The sequence below is a fragment of the Penicillium daleae genome, assembly GCF_028827525.1.
Source record: "Penicillium daleae strain IBT 16125 chromosome Unknown utg000002l_segment0_segment0, whole genome shotgun sequence".
NCBI classification, from domain to species: Eukaryota; Fungi; Ascomycota; class Eurotiomycetes; order Eurotiales; family Aspergillaceae; genus Penicillium; species Penicillium daleae.
The window spans coordinates 2,664,961-2,686,339 of NW_026623150.1; the positions used below are offsets into that span (position 1 = coordinate 2,664,961).

Sequence of the window (21,379 nt, forward strand, 5' to 3'; positions counted from 1 at the left end):
TGGGAGTGGTTTATTGTTGCAGGCAGTCGCGAAATGCGGGTGTGGAGGGTGTCGGGCGGTGTCACGAGAAGATCGTCATCGGGGCCACGCCTCCTCCCTGGAACTTTTCCAAGCTTGTTGACAAGCTTCCCCCTCACGTTCAGGCGGTCATGTTTTGCGCCTCTTCAGATGTTACGAAATGAGTTTATGATATAACTAAACTGACAGAACGCGGTCCTTTTCCCTCCATCCGCGCTCGTCATTGGGGACATGTCCCCCGCAGCTATGGCAGCACCCGTCGGCGGAGGTACAGGCTCGAGTCTGGCGCGAGCGATCATCATTACCTCTGGTGTCTCAGCCCTCGTCTCGTCGCTATTGTCCTTTGTGTGCGTTTTCGAGTTTACTCTGCCCGGATTTCTCCTGATTCCTCCGCCGTAACGACTGTCATGACCTTATAAACTAACATATTGCTGTGATTGATAGGTCCATGTGGTTCCAACTGTACGAGCTCCGTTTGCGACTCCAACATCCTCTGCAGCAGCTAATCGAGCTTTCTCTAGCAAAAACTACCGGAAACCACTCCTTCAGCGATACGTCGTGCGCATCCTGCTGATGTTAGTTTTGGGTGGCAGCCTAGAGTCCTCAGGGGTCGAAGAAGAGAAGGAAGCTGATCAAGTGCAGGGTCCCAATTTATGCCGCATCATCATGGACGAGCATTGTATCACTGAAAGCAGCTCAGTTCCTCGATCCTGTCCGTGACATTTATGAGGTATGACGAGTGATAACCAGCTTCTCTAGTGGACTAGTGCTAACACCGGGGGAACTGTGTCTAGGCATTCACAATTTACACATTTTTCCAGCTTCTTATCAACTTCCTCGGAGGAGAGCGAGCGTTGATCATCATGGCCCATGGCCGTCCACCGGTATCGCATGCATGGCCGCTTAATCACGTCCTCCCAAAGCTCGACATCTCCGATCCCCACACGTTTCTTGCCGTAAAGCGCGGCATCCTTCAATATGCGTGGCTGAAACCGATTCTGGCCATTGCTTCCATCGTCATGAAAGCGACGGATACATATGAGGAGGGATATCTGAGCCTGGGATCGGGCTACCTATGGACCGGCATTGTGTACAACGTCAGCGTCACCGTCAGTTTATACTCCCTGGCTATGTTCTGGGTGTGTCTGCACAATGACCTCACGCCATTCCGACCAGTTCCCAAATTTCTCTGTATCAAACTCATCATTTTCGCATCTTACTGGCAAGGATTTTTCCTGTCAATCCTGCAGTGGTTGGGGGCTCTTGGCAGTGTGGCAGGATACACCCCTGACAATCTAGCTGCGGCAATTCAGGATGCTTTGATCTGCTATGAGATGCCCATTTTTGCCGTCGCCCACTGGTACGCGTTTTCGTGGCATGACTATGCCGATCCTACCATCTCGGCTGCCCGTCTCCCTGTCAAATATGCACTCCGGGATGCGTTCGGGCCTCTCGATTTGGTAGAAGACACTAAGATGACTCTTCGTGGTGAAAACTACGAGTATCGACTGTTTGACTCCGGCGACAACATCATCGCGCATGCGGAGTCTCATTCGCGAGTCAAGCGTGTCATGGACGGTTTGAGGTACGAACGAGGTGGCAAGGCCAAGTATTGGATTCCAAAGCCCGGAGAGGCTAGCAAAGCAGTTGAGGCAAGCATTCGCACACCACTCTTAGCTGGCGGGGACAGCAGTCATCGCAGTCGAAGTGATAGGGGAAGTCGTAGTTCCACCGAGCGATTCCGGTCTTATAGTGAGATTGAAGTCACATTGGACGACGAGGACGAGCAAATCTTCAACCAGGCTCGGGCTTTGGAGTTTGGAGACTGGAATGTATGTTGGGATATGCTCACACTTTTGGGCCTCTCTTTTGCCCTCCCTCTTCCAGGCTCTTTGCTAACACTTCACAGTATCCGGTGATTACGGCTAATGAAGTCCCTCGGGACCAGCGGCTCCCTACTCACAGGAGCTACCAGAACTCAAGTACTGGAGGCGATGTGAAAAAGTCACGTGCACATCAGAAACGCCGAACCTCGGGCAGCGAAGGCAGGCGAGATCACAATGCGAGCTCTCGAAAGTCGAGCAAGAGCTCGGGGGCGCCCCATCCCTTGCAGCGCAACGCCAGTTCCACGAGCTCCCGCCATTCGCATCGCAGCCAGCTAGTTGATCTCGTGGTGGAAGACCACGAAGCTGAGGAAGAAGACCGCGAGCAGGCACAGCGAGAGCTTGGATCCGCCTGGGCGGGAGATGAAACTCGACATTTCTCGTAAGTTTGAACGACGATTGGCCCGCAGGAATCGTTCCACTGACCCTGTTTTCATTTTCTAGGAGACCATCGGGACAGCCAATCGAAGAAGAGGCTGAATCCGAGACTCCGACAAGGGAGGTCCCAGCCGCGCCAGTTCATCAGGCTGAAGAGGACGACGACCGATCGCCTTCAGAGTGGGCTTACGGTGCATTGGAGGAGGACAATGTATGGGGCAAATAGGGTTCTCTAGTGTACTCTTCATGAGTTGGATACGATAAGCATGGCCTCTTTTTCCGGATACGATTAGCGTTGTGTATGTACAGTACTAGTTTGGCTTGCGGTTGAAGAAGTATACAAGGTCAAGCAGAGTCGAGTGTCAGCTTGAAACCCCTGGAATCTCCAGCATGAAACGAACCCATGAAGTCCCTGAAAGTTTTCCTCGAATCACTCTTCCCCCTGAAAGGCAAAACACGCAAAACACGAGGGCCAAGAGCCAACGCAGAGAGGGCCAGTGTGTTCCAACTTCGTTCATGTTCTTTTTACGCGCCCAACTTCCCCCCACCCCACCCCCTCCTTCCAATCGACCAGCATGACTCGTAAGCTTAGCTCTACATACAGTATACACTATACATAGCCAAGCTCGGTGATAAGCAACAAATGTGACAACTCCACCGGGCCCCGACGAATGAGACGTGCGAACTGACTTGGGTAGGATGATCACCCCCAGCGATCGCGTGTGCTGGTCCAGCCGTCGCGAGGATGAATTGCTTTCCTGAGTATAGCTCCGCATGCTTAGCGGCCGCCCGTCTGACTCCATGGATGGTCCCTGGACGAGTCACGAAGCCTGTTCTGCACGGCTGGGCAAGAGGATCCTCATGGCTCATGCTCCTGTATGGGTGGTGGGGTCCATGCCATTCTTCCTCTTCTCGTACGACGCTTTTATGGTCTCTGTTTGCTTTTCTTCCTTAACCTAACGGGCTGGGAAGCTTCCTCCTCTTTTCTCTTCTCTTCTTTTCTTTCTAGTCTACGTCGTTTTCTTTTGTACCCTGCCTTCAGGGAAGGCGATGGATTAAACATTCGAAGCGCTGGCCGCCATGACGCTGGCTTTGGAACAAGCAAGCACCCTAGTCACCGGCTGGGTACGGTCATGCTGGGAATGTTTGTCGGGCGTGGAGCTTCACGGTCAACAAGGCCAACGAACGGAGGGAAGAGGTATATAACCAGACTCGGCAATGACACTAAAGCAACCTTCCAAACTAACAAAACGGCCCTCTTAATGTAGGAGTTGAACGAGAGATGCAGGTATGCCATAACCAACCTCATCTCGTCCCTCCAATGAAGTTGGTGGTGTACGATGACCTTCCCAGTCCGGGTGTCCATCATCAATCCCACAACTCGCTCTCGTCGTGGATTGGAGAAGGCCGGCACCTCGCCTCGCAAGCATCTAGGCGAGCAAGTATCTCCTGGAAGAGACAGACGGCGGCACCGTTAAAGATTAGCGCTCCGTCAGACTTTCGCCGAGTCCAACCGTTTCAACTCGAGCCGTCGCCGACAAAATTTCAACCTCTCCAACTCAGTATACACCGATCTGGTAATCGGTTATCAGATCTTCCTTCCTTTGATTCCTTCGAGGTGGTCGAGAATAGCCAACGTATGACGCTGGCCGTCCCACCGCGTGCTCGTTCCCCGACTGAAATTCGATCTCGACGGTGTCAGTCCAGCGAGGCTCGATTCTCCGTGTCTCGCAAGCCGGTCGGTTCTGCAAATCGCCGGTCGCTTGCGAATCTAGAAGAGCCTATTGAAACGATTCAGTCGGTTCGTATTGCAAGTGCTCTGATACCACACTTCTGTTCTGTCGTTCCAGTCGAACGTCCTCTACCAGAAGAGCCGATGCCACCTCAAACCTTTGCATCCACCATTCCTGCTGTCCCTACCATTCCTACTCATGTCAGGTCAAGGTCCGAGGAAAGCAACATCACCATGGACACCGAGCTGTCCATCCATGTCAGCAACGAGGTGTCGGGAGACGCCGCTCAAACTCCCCCATCTTCGAAACATGGCGATGCAGACGAGCCATCGTTCAAGGATTCACCATCCACAGTCAGCTCACGTACCATGCCATCTCGGATCTCCTCCTTGCATCGTCCTTCCACTGCGGAGAACCGCAGGACTATCGCTTCAGTACCACTTCCCAGTCGTGTGACTCAGTGGATGTTCCCCAGCAAGCCATCTGGACCCAACCAAGTCTCACTTGCGGGCGAGAATGGGTTTGATTGGGAGAGAACCCGCACTCTGAGCGGTACCACCGTCAACTCAACTATCACGACTGTCCAGGGGGTGCAAGAGCGCGAAGACCCAATGCTTCAGTCTCCAGCACTTTGACCAACGGTACGACTCCGCGAACCTCTCTGCAAGGTCCGTCTTCAGACGCAGAGAAGGATATTGAAGCTGGCTACGCTCATCCCACTATTTTCGAGACCCGGAGACGACACTACCCATACCCTTCCCCTCTCTCTAATAATCTACCTCAATACCCAGGTTCTGCTATTGGTGTGGCTTTCTAGTTCTGCTTGTTGACCCACAGGTCAGGCGGGTTTCACCGGTCATTCAGAACATCTATTTCTTTGCACTCTGGCTGTTTTGTTGAAATACCCCTTATTGAATGGTTGCTTGCGTGTTTCTCGTTCTCCGTCTGATTTGAGTGTTGGCAAAGGGAGGTAATCAGTCTACCTATAGGTGGCATACTGGATGATGGAGTTTGCTTGAACAGTGAAAAGAGGAATATCAAGCTTGTACTATTTCTGCTTTCGGTAAATTTGCAACACTCTCGAGAAGACATTATGTAACTTCCAGTCAAGACCTTTGTGTATACGCTACACAGGCACAGCCTGTATTGTGTAGTCTTTTTTGAGCTTTGAGCGTTCACCGTAGTTCAAAAATGTCGATTTCCGATCCATCCGATTTGCCCGCTCCATTAGGTCTCTTCGATCGATGAAGCCATTATACAGCCCGACCACGATGATTCCATTGCCCCTAGTTGGCTCGCTATTGAATGCAAATTGGAAGACTTTCGTGTATGCCTTCGTAAAGCCGTACCAGAAGCCCACGCTAAATGTTTCCTCGATTTCGAGTCCCTGAAACGGCAGCGGACTCATGTCCGGAGAGCGCTACCTGACTCGTCCTCACTCCGGTCTTTATCCTAGTTTCGGCGACCAATAACGGCCACCGACTAAAAGCAAAATTTCTAGGGCAGAAAGACCGATAGGATCCTTAAATCAGCCAAGACTAGCTACTGCACGCTTCGCAGTATCTCCAATCTCCAGATTTTTGCTAAGTTAAGTACTAGGGTAGCTGTTTTCACCTATATACACCTATCTTAAACTAAGAATTAGCTCGATTCTACTATATGGTTACCGTTCTACTATATAAAGCTATTTAGAAAAGTAAATTATAAAGATTAATTATTTAAAATTCATACTTAAAAGATAAGACCCTTCGTATAAATATAGCTGCTAGAGAGGGCCTGCTACGAGTTTTGTTGGTTTCCGCGATTAGGAATCAGCCTAGATTGCCTAATTCGGATGTGTACATGCTTAGCACTAAGGCATGAGGGATAGAGCGGTCAAGAGAGCAGTCGGGTAGGTAATCAATCATAAGTTTTTAGCGGGTGGCCGTACTCGGCCGCCGTAATCCCAGTTTTACTATGTACAATCTATATCAACCAAGCATCGGCATCTACAGGAGTAGCGCTGCCATCTAGTATTGCGACAGAGACATGAGAAGAAGCTCAACCCTCCATTGATTGTACTCGGGTCATCTTGAGAGGGATTGGAATTTGTATTGGCATACTATATCCAAAGACTAAGAATAAAGACAATGTCATAAAATGTGGGCAGAGTACGTGCAGTGAGGGTATCTTGTCAAAGAACTGTACACGAAACAAAGTCAGAACGAGAGAAACCTCTCATAAGAACGCAATATGTGCAAGGTATAATAGCTAGGTTGAAGCTCGCAACCATAGCCCAGATCTCTCAAACAACAGGCAACATTAATCCGTGGATACAATCTCCACTTCCTCCGGACCAACACCACTGGTTGATGGAGTCTTGCGATGGCCATTCTGCATACCCAGAATCTGCCATGCTCGGCCCATCATGCCATGACCGAGACCTTGTGGGAACTCAACAGAAGCCTTGTGAGCGTGCTTGGGCATACGATCGCGGAAGGCACGTTCCCTCTTGGCAGCAGCAAGTCGGTCCTGTTCGCGCTCGTGGTTAACGATCTCGTCGCGCCATTCGGACCAGTGCTCGTAGTTTTCACGTTGTTGAAGGACCTGATAGCGAAGACGAGATTTTGATGGACGCCATGTGGTACGGTTGGCGGAGCCCTCCTCGCCAGTGGATGATACCATACTGGATTTCAAATCGCACACTCGAGAGTCCTTTGTGAGCTTGAGCAGGTGTGTGAGGACGTCCCGGCTCTCCAGGGCAGTGCGCTGGATCTTCTCCTGCTCCGGTGTTGGAGCAGCCCGGGTGAGCGGTGCATCCAACCACGCGTGCATGTCGGTCGTCCGCTGCACCGAGTAAGGATCACGAAGATTCGCGCGACGGTTCTCTTCACGCAGGAAACGCACTGCCGCTTGGAGGTTTTGCACTTCGGCGCGGAGGTTCTCATTCTCTTGCATCGCCGCCAACGAAGCCTCATTGTCAATAACGATGCCGCCACCGGGAGTTGAGACACCCGCAGTTCCAGAAATGCGCTTCATCCTTTCGATACGGGCTTTGAATTCATCGCGTTCAGCCTCGGCAGTTTGAAGTTCTTTCTTCTGCAGCTCGACGGTCTTCTCAAGTTCTGAGCTTATTGCTTGGAACTCTTCAATCTTGGTTTCAAGATCCTTTACCATCGCAGCCTTTTTAGATGCTTCCCGCATGCGTGATTCTAGAAGTTCAATCTTGATGCCTCGTTCTTCGAGAGTGTTGTCTTTCACTCCGAGGGCGGTGGAAACTTCATGAACTTCATTCTTGAGGCGACGAATCTCCTCGTCAGCATCCGGCGAGATCGTCTTGTTGGACTTCAGTTCCTCTGACCGGGCGATCCAGGGGGAAGCTCCCCTCTCAAACTCGGCCGTGCGAGAGAAATCACCTGCAATTGTGTCTAGCTCTTCAATGTGGGCGCCCACGTCACGCAGTCTGTTGATCAGCGATGACATAGGGTCATCGGATTCGGAGATGCCATCAGAAGGCTGCGCAGAGGCTGCGGTCGCCTGAGACATGCCATCTAAGATCTCTTCCATGGTGTAAGGCTCGGTACGGCCCTCGTCACTAGTGGCAGCAATGACGCCTTCGCACATCTTGCGAGCAAGCTCCGACAGCTGCTTTGTCGAAGTCTCCATGGTGCAGAATGGCTCATCCGCCTCCTTGGAAAGCGCAAGAGACCCGGTGCGCAGATCTTCAAGAGAGCGATAGACCTTGCCCATGGCAACCTTAAATCCACGGGCCTGAGACACAAAGGAGTCCAATTGCTTTAGAGCGAAAGATTCCTCCTCACTGATTTCGCTACCCTCTGCCGGGGCCGGAAGTTTGGAGTGTACCAAAGACCTCAGCCGAGCAACGACAGCTGCCATATGGTCAAAATACGACTGGGACAGACTTGCTCGCATGCACAACTCCTCGGCGAACATCTCCGGCGTGGAAGGAAGAAGGGTCTCCGCCAAATGTGAAAGTAGGGCAATAGAGCGCTGCAACTCCACTGCAAATTTCTTGGAGTTCACTTCATTTTTCTTGAGATTTTCGATCCAGAAATTCAAGGTACGCTCGACAGGCTCCATCTCAAACAAAGCCACCTTGATGTTGCTGAAATCTTCCGGCGAACAAGCGTTGATGTAGTTCACGAAGCGATTGCACACAGTAGAAATCCACAAGAGATGCTCAGATACCTCATGCGCGTGCAGCATCTCCTCCTGGGTAGAGATGGATGATTGCTCTGCAATTCGCTCGCGGACGGTCTGGTTCATCATATTGGCCTTGAAGCTGACACGCTTAAAGCGCAGAAGAGCAAGAACCGAGTTTCGCTCCGCTTCATAGTATTCGGGAAGGTAGAGCTTAACAATCGCCAGATGCTGAGCCGCTTCTTCCGCATCCATACGATTCAGTTCCACATCAATGGACTTTGTCTGCGCCTTTGACACGGAAGCCTGGAGCTTCATATTCAGATCCATCATTGCTCGTGACCGGGTGGTGAGGTCGGTGGCCTCTGCCTCGGTGATCTGTTGAGATGCCCGCATATCTTCCAGATCGCCCTGCAGATTGGTAACCAATTCCCTAAAGCGAGACAGAGTGTACTCCAGATCCTCAATCACCTCGTCCTGCTGCGCAATCTTGCGAAGCTGCTCCGTGAAAAGGGTATCACGGTAGTCAATCTCGTCCTGAAGCTGCTTTTCAGTCTCGATGTGTGTGGACTCCAGCTCATCGCTGATCTCTCTCAAGTCTTCAAGGTCGTCGATGGCAGCCTTGAGCTCATTGATCTCTTCCTGGTAACGCATGTTCTTGTCGGCTAGTTCTTCGATCATCTCCTCGGCACCTAACGCGGTTTCCAGTTGTTGCTTGAGGTCGTCGACATTGGTCTCTGCGACCAGAAGCTTTTCCTTTGTGGCTTCATAATCAGCCTTCACGGCTGCATACTCTTCCAAGTCATCTTCAAGCTCCTTGATCTGGGCTTTGAGATCCAATTCTTGCTGCTGTGTCATGTCCCGGAGTCGTATCAGAGCATCACGAAGTCGCTGATTGGCCTTTTCCATCTGCAACCACCCTTGGCTAGATCGTTCTTCTGGACTTGTGACCTGGCCAAATTCTTCATTCTCCTCTCGCAGTACTTCAACTTCTAATTGAAGCTCTTCCAACTTCGATCGAATCGTCTCACATTCGTGCTTGTAGGCCTCGGCAGTCTCTTCTGCCATTTCTCGGTCCAGAGTGGCCATTTCCATAAGAGACTCATGCTCGGCTTCCATTCGCTCTAGTTGTTCAAGACGAGTTTGGGTTTCTTTCAAGTTTTTGCGCAGCTCCGTCATCTCCATCTGCTGTGGTTGGTACTTGGCTTGAAGTTTCTGAATGATCGATTCAAATTTATCGCGCTCTGCCTGTAGCTGCTCCAGCATTTTAAGCTTCTCGCGGTCGTCAGTCCGTTTCTTCTCCATGACCCGTAGCCTGGTTTGGAGTTCCTCCAGTTCTCGAGCAGTAGCGGCAGCATTCTGTGTTTGGCGGGTTGTAGGTGGCGCAGCTCCTGGTCGAGATGCCGTAGAGCGGGTAGCTGTCAAAGACTGCCTTGATGTCCTGGGCGCGGGCGCAGCTGCCGGCGCAGGAGTTGGCACAGCTTCTTCATCTCGAGGGCTTCCTTCTTCGTTGTCCAGAGACTCTGCGTCAGTCGGCCCTTCTGATGGTCCACTTGTTCCCGTTTCGCCGGCATCTGAGGCTTTTGCGGAAGCCACCTGGAGCAACGAAGGTCGCTTAGATAGACCGGCGGCCGAAACGGTACTCTGCGATCCTGGTCTCGATGTCCTTGTCGGTCCGGATACAGACGGCCGGGACGTCCTTGAGGCGACTGGTTGGGCTCCAGGTTGGCTCATTGAAGATCTCGCTGTAGAAGCTAGTCGCGGGCGATTGGATGCGACAGTGGAGGTACGTGAAGCGCCGCCGATCGACGAACGGTTGGAGGGCGCTACCGAAGAGGATAATTGTTTCGTAGGTGACTTTGTGGGGGACTACATTATATAGAAATATTGAGTGAGTCGCACAGTCGGCACATTGCAGTAGCTCTAAACAAAGGAATGAAGACATACCCTCAGCGATGGTCGGGGGGCCATCTTTGGCGCGGGGGTCGGCGTTCCAGTTACATTTGTGCTCTGCCGCCTGATCGCTGTCGGGGGCAATGCGCCAGTTTTCCGTACACCTGCAGTTGTCCCTGCCTGAGATTGTCTGCCGGATGTCGCATTGGGGCCCGGTCTGGCGGTTTGTTTACTCTCCCGCGACGGTTGTTGAATCACCGTACCAATGGCAGTTGGACGGATGAACATGCCAAATCCTGGGTCACATTGAAAGTAACGCTCTCCTTGAACCTCGCCGTCATTCTTACCCGTGGCGTCGGTCAATTCGACACCAATCCACTCTCCATTCGCGAAGTGGGTGAGACCGATGAAACGAACAGTAGCTTGCCGTCCGTCGGTCAACGTAATAACCGTGCCAGGTGAGATCTCTTGACCAGTCATCATGGGATTCAGGGTCAACTTCCCACGGCGAACACTTTCAGGATGGCCGATGGTGGTTGTTGGCGGGTGGTGGCAGGTAATTGGGAGATGAAGCACAAAGGAGGTCCGCCGCAACACGCGCAGCCGATCTTTAACAGCCTGAGGCACCAAACCTAACTTGCCGCAGCGCGAATTGAACTACAGAGACTAGAGATCAGGGTCACAGGAGGGAGACTTTCAGCCCTCAGATTAAACAAGATGATGGCATGAAACCCTCCACAAACTTTGAGATACTACCCAAGTATCTCAGACGTGGTGTATTCTATGTTCTGAGTCTTCGTAAAGTTGGAAATAAAACATCGTCAAGTATATACACGTAGCGCCCATGAAGCCGAACAGGGCTTCAAAGGTCTCTATAGAAAAATGAATATCTCGCCGCACGCATCAAGCCATGTGTACTCTAGGCAGTGTCGGCCTCTTGGCTCTTGAAGACGTCCGGGAAATGCATTGGGAGCTCGTGCAGACTCGAGACCAAGTATCTCGAGGCCGGGATACGGGGAGTAGGATTGCAAGGCTCTACCAAGTGAACTGTGGTCCAGCCTCGTGCTTCAGCATGTTTGCAATTAAGGTGAGAGTCATCTGTATGGTCAAAATGGTCAGCATGTGCAAAATCACCCCGCTCTCGACATGTATTCTCGAAAATCATGGCCAAAACAGCTAGCGACGTGCTAGATAATGCGGCAACTTACCAACAAAATAGCAAGATTCAGTGCTGGGAGCACCGGCCTCCTTCTCCGCCTTCGCATACATCTCTTGGCTGGGCTTGCAAACCAACGGTACGTTGCCATAGTCGCAGTAGGTGATTCCTTCAAATAGATCCTCCACCCCCAGCAACTTGACGACTCGTTTCCCGTGACTGACATAGGCGTTCGTAAGCAGCCAAGGCTTCACCTTGGTTCGATCTAGGCTCTCCAATAGCTTGCGCAGTTTGGGATCGGGCTTCAAGATATCGTCGAGGGGAAGAGCGTCGTCAACCTCGTAGTTGAACTCGAGCGGGTCGATCTTATGGTGGCGGGTGAGGCCCTCAATAGCAAGACCATATTCCTTGTAGTACTTTTGGTGGAGCATGTGGGCATCTTCCGTGCTGAGGTCAAGGTGCTTCATGAAGAACTTATCTGAAAATAAGGACATGCCGTCAGTCGCAAATCTGCGTGGCAGGACGAAGAACAGAGCACGTACTAATCAACTTTTGCATCTCATCGTGAATATTACATTCTGCGCCCGCCTGTCAGTATTGCGCTGGTTGAACTTTGGGGAGGCCGGTCACCTCGAACCTTTCGAGTAAAGCTGCGATTCCAATGATTCTTAGTAAGACCGATATAGGACAGCACTTAATCCGATCCACGTACACAGTTGTCAATGTCAAAGAAAAACACCGGCCGTGAGTCAGAGACTCCGTTTGCACCGTTGGTAGTCGCCATTGTAGAATTCCAACAGGCCCCTTGGAGGAAACCTGGCTTAATGGTCGACCGAGAAGAGATCCAAGGACGATTTAACTGGCGACCAGAAAAGCCAGAGAAAGCGCGACGCATGGAGGGGCTTGAATAGCAGAGGTGAAGGGACGAGCGAGGGGTCGGAGAAGGCGAATGTCATAAACGCGCGCGAATGAATCACACGTTTTTCCCGTGATTGGCGCCGCCCAAGTCCCCGCCAAGCGCGGGCTCCTCGGATGGCATGGATGGAATGTATGGGCTTACCTAATCATCGCGAGTAGCGCGCGGAAAAGCAGAAAAGCGGATCGTCACAAGCTTTGCCAACATTTTTCTTCTCTCGTTCTTGCCACACCCTCACCGATGGTTTAGAGCTTGGACGTCTTTAGATTCACCCATATCTATCTATCAGGGCGGGTATGCTGAGGATATCTGCGCTGTAGCCATATTTCCTCCCCAGGGCAGCTGTTACAAGCTTGCTCTCTTGACCCTTGACCCTTGATCCTCGAGTCCTTTGGATCATGGCTACTACTCATGGATCCACCACTCACCTTGCAACAGGGCCAATGCCTGCCACGGCACCAATAAGTGCAGATGAACTGAAAGAATATGAGCGCATTCTGAAAATCAGCGATGAGATTTTCGCAGGCTCTCACCCGCGCCTCAAGGTCCCCCAGCAGTTTGTGCGCAGGCCTGCGGTTAGGAACAGCCAACATGGCCATCCAGCCCGACAGGTATCAAAGAGCAAACTGGCTGCGGCTCCTGCAGAAAATGTACCTTTATCCAACTTGGCCCAACGCCCCCAAAGCTCACAGGCTCCCCCCGCAGCAAGCAACGCGCCCACGCCCTCGGTTCTAAACGCTGCAGCACCCCCCTTCCGAATGGCTTCCAAACCCACCTCCGAAATCGATCCTATCTTCTTGACCAAGTCGGATGATCTCGTTCGGGCAGAAATTCAATTGCAACGGCAGAGAGTGGAAAGGACATTGCGTGATCAGCTGGAGAAGAAGAAGCAGGACTCGAAACTGAAACCCGCGATTCAAGATACCAAACCGGACTTTGATGTCTCGGATGTTTTGGATCGCGCTCTCGAGATCGTGCGACCCGTTTCACCGAGTGATCCGTCCGAGGTCAATGGGCCGAACGATTCCTTCGATGAAAACTCCTTCTACTCCAGTAGAGCACCCGACTCTCCTCAGCCCGCCGGTGGTCACCGAAAGCCCTCGCCAGCGCCTCCGGCCCAGCCGGCTGGCTCTACCTCACGCGTTCCGGTAGAACATTACGCAGATGAGTTGCAACGACTGGAAGCTCTGAACCGACCGGGATCTGACCAGGAAATGCATGATGCTTACCCTGTTGTTGACCAGGGCACCCCTAATCCTCCAAAGCCAACACTCCCGTCCCAGCCAAATACCTCTGCTCATCTCCGTGAGCTGGAATTAGCAGATGCCCCCGAGGAACCTGAATACTCTCCGCCCGCACCAGTGGCGCCTCCGATTGATCCAAGAGACTACGGCCGAATGGCAATCAGTGATGATCGAGGCAGATACGCCGCCCAGACACAGGGTATGCACGGCGTGACTTCACCTGCGAACAACGTGAAGGTAGTCCGGAATCACATCACCTCCCCCGCTGCCCCTCGGCCATCGCGCGTGTCCCCTCTGGCGACTGCTAAGGTTCCCTCGGTTCAGCAGCTTCGGGGCGCACGGCCCGAGCGCGGATCTGAGCAGGTATTCTCGGACCCTGACTCTGGTCGCGCAAGCCCTAGCGGGCCAGCCCCCCAGGTCGTGTCCCATAAGCGAAGAAAACTGCACGGGAAAGAGGACACCCGCCTGGTCACTCACAAAAATCAGAATGCTAGGCCTTCCGATACATACGTCAAGGAAGAGCCGGTCTCACCACCGCCTTTCGCTGATGATCCGGGTGTGATGCCGAATCGGCAACCTCAAGAACGGCCCGTGTATATTGACATTGCGTCACCACAATACACTCCCGTGGTCGAGAGGCATGAGCAGGGCCCAGTCTACGAGGTGAATCCTTATCATGAAATTCCTGCCGAACAACGAGCCCACCGTGCAGTTTCTCAATTAGGCGACCGACGAGTGGTCCGTGACGATGCCGACCTGCGACGTGTCGCCACCATGCAGTACGCCAGGCAACCTGAGTATCACCGAGGCTATATCGAGCCTGATCCCCGTGGTGCCCGAGCTGCCTCTTATGCAGTTGTGGAAAGGTTGCCGCAAGAGCGACCTAGTTACTACGAAGAAGTCCCCTCGTCATATGGGCCTCGCTACGTTACTGTCGATGACGGTCACCGGCCCGCATATCAGGAACCGTATTACGACGAGCATCCACCAGTGCGCGTGGTGACTGCACCTGAACGTCGCTTTGTGGTCGATGAACACGGTAATCGCTTTGAGATGGTCCCAGCGCCGAGGGTGCAATCTATGGCGCCGCCTCCGAGACCAGTGTCACGAGCACCAAAGGCCGATGTCTATGGTGACCACGTTCCTGTCCGTACAGCCAGTGTCCGACCGCCATCTGTCATACACGATCCCTACGGTGACCACAGATACGTGCAGGAGATGCCTCCACCCCCACTGACATACAGAAGGGTGGTATCGGACTATGCTCATCCCGTTGCCGGGGAACGGAGAGCATACGCAACACCATTGGAAAGTCACGATCCATACGCCCCAAGTGGCAACGTGCAACATGCCGAATATGTCCCCCGTCGATCGGCATACGTAGAGGAGCATGCCCCACCTCTAGACCGAATCATTCGCACCTCAAGTGTGCGACCACAACAGGTTCGGTATGAAGAGCCCATTGAAGTGGTCCAGCGTGTCAGCAGTGTCCGTCCCGGCGGGCCCAGTCGTGAAGTAAGCGTCTTTCTGGATGATCGGCAACGGGGCGAGTACATTGAACGGCCGTACTACGTCCGGGAGCAACGATATTACGAAGGTGATGATGGAAATCGCATGGCGTTGGATGGTCCCGCAGACTCGGTTCAGCGTCCCCAGCCACGCTACTAACTGGCGTTTCTTTGATTTGTGGATTAGCATTCGATGCGTTTCATCTTAGTAGCCTTTACGTTTCCATCTGGATACGTTTTAATTTCATGATGTGCAAGTTATGTTTGCATTAAGATACCTGGGTGTCCTCGCGATTTCCACGTATAATCTATAGACTTTGAATTTTCTTGATTCGTACAAGTCTTAAGGTACAATCACTTAAAGTCAGTGCATAGATGGAAAAGGAATATCTCGTGCTCAGGACACAGTTATCAACTACTGTGCTTAATGTTCTACCAGTTAAATCAAGAACTTAATTGATATTTTGAGGCATCTTGGTCTATGCTATTGAGCCTATTGACCCATATCAGCACTCCACCACAACCTTACAATCTCAAAAAACAAAGGGGGAATAAAAGCGCCTCGGGATGGTCGTAGCTAGCGTCAGACTAGAATTTCTCGTCACGTATGATTCCGCGTTGGATTGGGTCATCATCCGCAAGAGCTACCCATTGGCGATATCTGTTCAGGTTCGAAGATTGAAACAATGCACTCACCTGGCTTCAGGGCAAATACCGAGTTGCTTTCTCGGGTATCCAATGGTCTGGTAAAATCTGCGGCCGTATGGAGGTAAGTAGCTTACAGAAGCCGGAACGTATCTCGATTCGATTTCCAGACTCGTACTGAGCGATCATGATCAGTCAACGTGGATACTAGAGGGGTACTTGTGAGCTCTGCATGGTTAGGCCGCTGAGGCACACCCTTGGCTAGACAGGGGCAGAGCCGTCGAGGGCCTCTCCTTTGTCAACTTGCATCAAAGCGACAATGATGATAGCCTAGAGCATCAGTAATAGGTACTAAATATCATGTGCGGGAGTCAAGAGAAGTAGCTTGAGCGGACAGGGAAGGGCTCTCCCTAACCCAAACATCGACTGGAGACATGGCACGCGCACGGTGGTCCTGAGAGTGATAGGGAGCGGGTAATGGCAAAGTATGGTTTCAGAACAGCAAGATCATGAACGAGAAGAATGGCCGATGATGGATGAGTGTGGGATGAGCACCAGCCGTTCAAGCCCCTTTGCGAGGAGGAGGAAGAAGAAGAAGAAGAAGAAGAAGAGAGAGAAAGGGGGGGTTCCTGGCCTGTCACGGGGTTTAGGAAACGAGTCGGCCCGGCCCACCAGGCGGCCTTTTTCTTTCGAACTTGCAAAGTACTGAGCCCCGTCTTCGATCAATCCCTTCGATTCCCCTGGTTATCATATGATAGATGTTCAATATGATGAGACTAGACACTAAACGTCTATTCTTGACAACTACAATACTGTAGTAATAGAAATATAGTTAGGTCTCCATACTACAGTATGACCCCGTTTCAACCATTCAGGGTTCGGGCAATGGGGCTGAGTTTCCACAGCACAGCCCCACTTCGCCTGTTGATCAAGGATCACCCGGGTTCTGTACGGAGTATACAGCTGACTATCCACAGCATTCATTTGTCCTGCGTCTGCAATGCTCTTCTCCCGAGTTCTCACGGTAACTGTATGATCGACAATGTCTGGACTGGAGGCTGTCGGAATCGCAGCCAGTATTATCCAAATCGCAGATCTCGGCACCAAGTTATCCGTCAAGTTATTCTCCTTCTACCGTCAGATCCAAAACGCCAACCAAGCCATTCAGCATCTCTCTAGCGACGTTGCTTTGACATGCGCAATCCTCCGAGAACTCGGTGATAGTCTCAAGCAAGATGAACAGTCCAAACTATGCTCCCCAGAAGCCCATCTCACCGCGAGGCAGATGCTGAAGCAGTGCGAGGACGTCCTATGGCAAATACAAACTATGATTGACGAGTCCCATGTTTCGGGTAAATCTCGCTGGCAGCAGGCTACAAGTAAACTCCGCAATGTTCTGAACGAGCCGGACGTGAACTTTGTAAGAGGTAATCTTGAACGGCTCAAATCGACGATGCTCCTGCTCTTGAATGTGATTATGTTTGCAGGGCAGATACGAAAGTGGGTTAATTCGAGGCTTTCCCATGAGAACTCCACTAAAATCTGCACAGTAATCATATACCGGAGATGCTTAATGAGCAACGGAATTTGTTCAACATTCTTCTTAAAGAAAAGGCAAATGCAAAAGTTGATAGCATCGCGACGGCAAATCTGACGCCCACAATCTGCCTTACAAGCCTGGCCCAACCACTCAAACCAGCTATTTCGTTCGAGATGCATTCTCAACCTTCATCAGCATGCCCTCCTCTTGCACAGCAAGAGGTACAAGACTATAACTTACTTATCAAAGCTATGCTTCGCGAGATCGACGGCTGCAGATCCAAGCTCGAAAAGAGTCGCCACTCGCGGATTCGGGACGGTGTTTTGAATGTTCACTCAAGTGAGATAGTTTATTTTCAACGTAACTATGGATTGTCTATCTTCCAGTGTTTTGATGAAACCATTTTTGAATATGATGCTGCAAGGGAAGCCCCGGCCATATCCAACTCTATGCTTTCAAGTGCTGAGGCATCAGGCGATCTTGGTATCTCAGTTGACCAGTATGTTTTACCTGATCCCTTTTCCATCATCTACTCCAAAGCGATATTAACAGATAGTGAATAAGTTATGCTGTAATGGAGCATAGTACCCCGAGTTTAGCCGAGTATTCCGTTCCTGGATCATTTTTCACGCCTCTGACCAGTCCTGCTTTGCCGCCTTCTGATTTCTGGGCTGCAAGAACAGAGGATTCCGAAGATGTGGATCTATTTGATCGTTTTATGTTTGGAGATAAAACCAAATCAGCACAACACTCCATGGCCAGCCCGGCTCTTCGGCCAACCATGCATAATGGCGATAGTAAGTGAGATCCTTGGTGGGCATGTATCTTTACAGCCAATAACTAACAATTACACTATCTACAGCTATCTCTTCAGAAGAGTTTTACATATCTACCAAGTCCAACTACCAGAACACTCTCGACGGCACCCAAGTTCCCGGCATCTCCTACCTGGCACCGACGTCCAATACTTTGACTTCCAAGCGAACCAGTCACAAAAGTGCTTCGCAGCCGCGCCGCAATCGCATCAATTGCGCACTTAGGGATTTGGAGAAATTAATTCCACCAACGTTTCTCCAAGACCAACAAGCCCAGAAGCTAGCCGCGCCAGGTACTAATACTGGGGAGAAGGAGGGAAAGGAACCCAGCCAAGTCTTCGGCAAAGCCCTTGTACTGGAGAAGGCTATTCAGTATATAAAAGAGCTAAAGGTGTGGCTCAAAGACCCAGAAGCTTCTGCAGAACCAGAGTCCCCTGCCAACCTGAGCCCGGAGCATGACCTTCCAAAGGTTCAAGGGCAAGGCCTTCGAAACCGTATCAACATCGCACTGAAAGAGATTGAGTTAATGATCCCATCCGAGTTCGTCCAGACGCGACTGATCAAAGAGTTGGCCATATCTGAGATCAGCCCTGAAGGAAATACAAAAGGGAAATTCGTCACACCAGCGCGTAGCAAGGCTAGTACAGTGGAAATTGCGGTCGAATATATCAGGGATCTACAACAGAAGCTTGTATGAGACTAAGTCTGACTCGCTACGGTCACAGGATGAAAACTAACAGAGTCTACTTTCTGCCTCCAGAAAAATACACCGGGAACACGACTCATGCCACCCCGTGCACCATCTCCGAATGGGTGTACCGATTCACGAGGCGAAGAGCATCGGCCGCACACAACACGCCCTCCGGATGAGCCAACAGCGATAAACGCTGAGATACCAGCCAGACCGTTAACCTCCTCAATCGGGGAGGACCCGACTTCTAGTACGGGATTACCTCCAGAAATGCCTGGCTCTGGTTTGGGTTCGTCGCAGAATACTGCCAAACAGACCACGAGTGCGAAACGGACGAAACGCGGTCAGGGGATTGTTGACGAAGAGAGATTATCAGGTAAAGAATATGGTGTCAACCCACAACCCCGGGGATATTCAGAAAACAGTTATGACGACTCACGAGGAACTATCATCCTTCCAGATGGTGAAAACATTACCAACCCTCAAATACAGAGACAACAGGCACGAAACCCGACAAGAAGAGCACACCAGTCTTCTGGCATCAATTACAGGTTCCGCGAGCACCACAGCCAGAAACGAAAGTTCTCTGAGACTGGCACGCTGAACCCTGTCGCAATGGCCTCCGTCCCTCTGATTGAAAAGCGTCAGGAAATGAGCAAAGGCATCACATCCAACGGTACTGTACTTGGGATTTCCAGCGAGAAATACCTGGATGTCTCCATAGACCCGCTATGGCCGAGCAGTCTGGAGCAGGCTTTGGAGCGGTGGACAAATCTCAAGCAAAATGAAATCAACGTGGATATAGCGGGTTGATGACTTTGAGCTTTACGAGAGGAAATACAACTCGTGGGTGATGGGACCAAACTTTAGTAGTTACGTTGCTGCTTTTGGCATTTTGTGTACTTCTATAGAACTTTCCACTGGTTTACTTTGTTCCCAGGGCGCAACATCCCTATCTACATCGACCTCTTAATGAAAGTATCCCTGTTTCTGAGTCGCGAAGAAACAAGTGCCTGGCAGTTGCGGAGAGTGATACTCTGTATGTGTAACTTCAAGTGCGCCCCCTGCTCTGGAAGTAACAGATAGTTGTGGGATAGGGGAGTCAGGTCGATGAATGTATCGACATCTACGCTAGAATTCATCCGCCAACACTCGACATTATATCAAATAGCGTGGGGCCAATGGTTAGTCACTCTGTGCAGTGCCATAGGAGGCCTGAGTACACCAGTGAGTCACGCCCTGCGATCAAACAATCACCCTATTCAATCAACCCAAGTCCTTCAAAAAGTGATTGTCTCTTAAGTTTCATAAAATCAAAATGGTGCAAGTGAAGCCATTTGTCCTTGAAAACTGGGGTATGCATTTCAACCTCTCAACTTCAGAACCTCATTGACCACAGTCCTCGCTGACATCCCATTTTGTTAATAATAGTTCGCCAGTTCAAAGTAAGTGGCCTAAAATCTTCAAGTTTAGTCGGTATCAAGCTCACTATAAGCTAGCCTTCTGCAATAGAATCTTTGCACAGTATACCGCATTTCTCTCTCAGGTAGCCCAAATGACTAACCTGTTGGTAGGCACAAACGTGGAGCCCCTTTCTCTGCTAGAACTAGCACAACTATCCTCGGGAAATAAATCAAACTCTAGGCCAATAAATGAGGCTGAGCCACTCAGTTACGGCTCCGTTTTAGGAAGTCCTGGACTGAGAGATAAGATCCTCTCCCAATATGACTCCGGAGAGATGTTATAACAACGGCTATCTTTGACGGTCACCCAGGGAGCGATTGCAGCAAATTTTATTGTCCTTGATACTCTTCTGGGTCCAGGGGGTCATGTCATCTGTCAGTATCCAACGTACCAACAGCTCTACGAGGTTCCTCGTCGTGCAGGCGCCGACGTGTCGCTATGGTATTCCCATGCAGAGAGAGGATGGATTCCTGACCTTGAGGATCTCTCTTCGCTGATCAGAGAGAATACCAAAAAATGATAATTATCAAGTGCATATAGCATTCTCCAGTGGCATCCGTATACTAACATTGGTGAAACAGCAATCCAAATAAACCCACTGGCGCAACAATTCCCCAAGCCACCCTTGAGAGCTTGGTATCCTTCGCTGCCGAGCGTAACATTATCATTTTCAGCGATGAGGTGTTTCGCCCACGGTTTCACGTTTAAACCACTCCACCATCCATCATAAACTTCTCCAAGCAATACAAAAACATCATTGCTGTCAGCAACTTATCCAAGGCCTACGCCTTGCCGGGCATCCGTATTGGATGGGCCATCTCTCCGAATCCCGCGCTTATGGAGCAAATCACTCTAGCCAGGGATTATACAACACTCTCAGTCTCGCAGATAGATCAGGATATCGCAACTTTTACCCTAGGGCTCGGCATTCAAGACGGACCTCTAGATCGTTCTTGGAACATATGCAAGACCAATCTTGCCTCGCTGGGGAAATTTATCGGTTCTTATCCTGACCGGCTGCACTGGATGAAGCCTACTGGTGCTTCGATGGCGTTTGTGCGTATCCTTGACGCGCAGACTGGTCTGCCTCTTGATGATGGCTCTTACTGTGAGGGACTTCTTAAGGAGACAGGTTTACTGCTTGTGCCTGGTGGAAAGACGTTTGGTACGGAGGGAGATGATGACTTTAAAGGGTATATTCGTTTGGGGTTTGCTGTTGCGCGGGAGAAATTTGAGCGGGCACTCAAGATTTGGGGCGAGTATCTTGATCGCTCTGAGGTGTAGAAGGCGTGTCTGTTCGACAGTTTGTTCAGAGGTGATAACATGATCAATTTGATATTTTGGAAGAATTATTT

General features: G+C 51.0%; 7 protein-coding genes across 7 annotated transcripts; 5 read left to right on the forward strand and 2 right to left on the reverse strand.

Moving 5' to 3' along the window:
- Nucleotides 1–23: 23 nt before the first annotated feature.
- Nucleotides 24–2,505, forward strand: N7458_001953 (OSTA/TMEM184 family protein; the record flags this gene model as incomplete). The annotated part of the gene is made up of 8 exons (XM_056905336.1): nucleotides 24–146; nucleotides 208–365; nucleotides 463–480; nucleotides 540–593; nucleotides 661–748; nucleotides 813–1,850; nucleotides 1,928–2,283; nucleotides 2,346–2,505. Coding segments are annotated over 8 exons (1,995 nt in total), but the record flags the coding sequence as incomplete, so codon positions are not given.
- A 1,095-nt stretch (nucleotides 2,506–3,600) lies between these two features.
- On the forward strand, nucleotides 3,601–4,647 carry N7458_001954 (uncharacterized protein; the record flags this gene model as incomplete). The annotated part of the gene is made up of 1 exon (XM_056905337.1): nucleotides 3,601–4,647. One exon carries the CDS (start codon nucleotides 3,601–3,603, stop codon nucleotides 4,645–4,647), a length of 1,047 nt encoding a protein of 348 aa, XP_056769444.1.
- A 1,666-nt stretch (nucleotides 4,648–6,313) lies between these two features.
- Nucleotides 6,314–10,525, reverse strand: N7458_001955 (uncharacterized protein; the record flags this gene model as incomplete). The annotated part of the gene is made up of 2 exons (XM_056905338.1): nucleotides 6,314–9,796; nucleotides 10,100–10,525. The coding sequence occupies 2 exons, from the start codon at nucleotides 10,523–10,525 to the stop codon at nucleotides 6,314–6,316; spliced, it is 3,909 nt and encodes a 1,302-aa protein (XP_056769445.1).
- Nucleotides 10,526–10,964: 439 nt separating this feature from the next.
- Nucleotides 10,965–11,668, reverse strand: N7458_001956 (putative pyrimidine 5'-nucleotidase; the record flags this gene model as incomplete). The annotated part of the gene is made up of 2 exons (XM_056905339.1): nucleotides 10,965–11,143; nucleotides 11,254–11,668. The coding sequence occupies 2 exons, from the start codon at nucleotides 11,666–11,668 to the stop codon at nucleotides 10,965–10,967; spliced, it is 594 nt and encodes a 197-aa protein (XP_056769446.1).
- Nucleotides 11,669–12,515: 847 nt separating this feature from the next.
- On the forward strand, nucleotides 12,516–15,029 carry N7458_001957 (uncharacterized protein; the record flags this gene model as incomplete). Its single annotated transcript, XM_056905340.1, has 1 exon — nucleotides 12,516–15,029. One exon carries the CDS (start codon nucleotides 12,516–12,518, stop codon nucleotides 15,027–15,029), a length of 2,514 nt encoding a protein of 837 aa, XP_056769447.1.
- Nucleotides 15,030–16,556: 1,527 nt separating this feature from the next.
- On the forward strand, nucleotides 16,557–19,373 carry N7458_001958 (uncharacterized protein; the record flags this gene model as incomplete). Its single annotated transcript, XM_056905341.1, has 5 exons — nucleotides 16,557–17,014; nucleotides 17,065–17,553; nucleotides 17,640–17,851; nucleotides 17,917–18,560; nucleotides 18,630–19,373. The coding sequence occupies 5 exons, from the start codon at nucleotides 16,557–16,559 to the stop codon at nucleotides 19,371–19,373; spliced, it is 2,547 nt and encodes an 848-aa protein (XP_056769448.1).
- A 505-nt stretch (nucleotides 19,374–19,878) lies between these two features.
- On the forward strand, nucleotides 19,879–21,308 carry N7458_001959 (aspartate aminotransferase; the record flags this gene model as incomplete). Its single annotated transcript, XM_056905342.1, has 5 exons — nucleotides 19,879–19,915; nucleotides 19,992–20,005; nucleotides 20,335–20,465; nucleotides 20,606–20,705; nucleotides 20,766–21,308. 5 exons carry the CDS (start codon nucleotides 19,879–19,881, stop codon nucleotides 21,306–21,308), a joined length of 825 nt encoding a protein of 274 aa, XP_056769449.1.
- Between the last annotated feature and the right edge of the window lie 71 nt (nucleotides 21,309–21,379).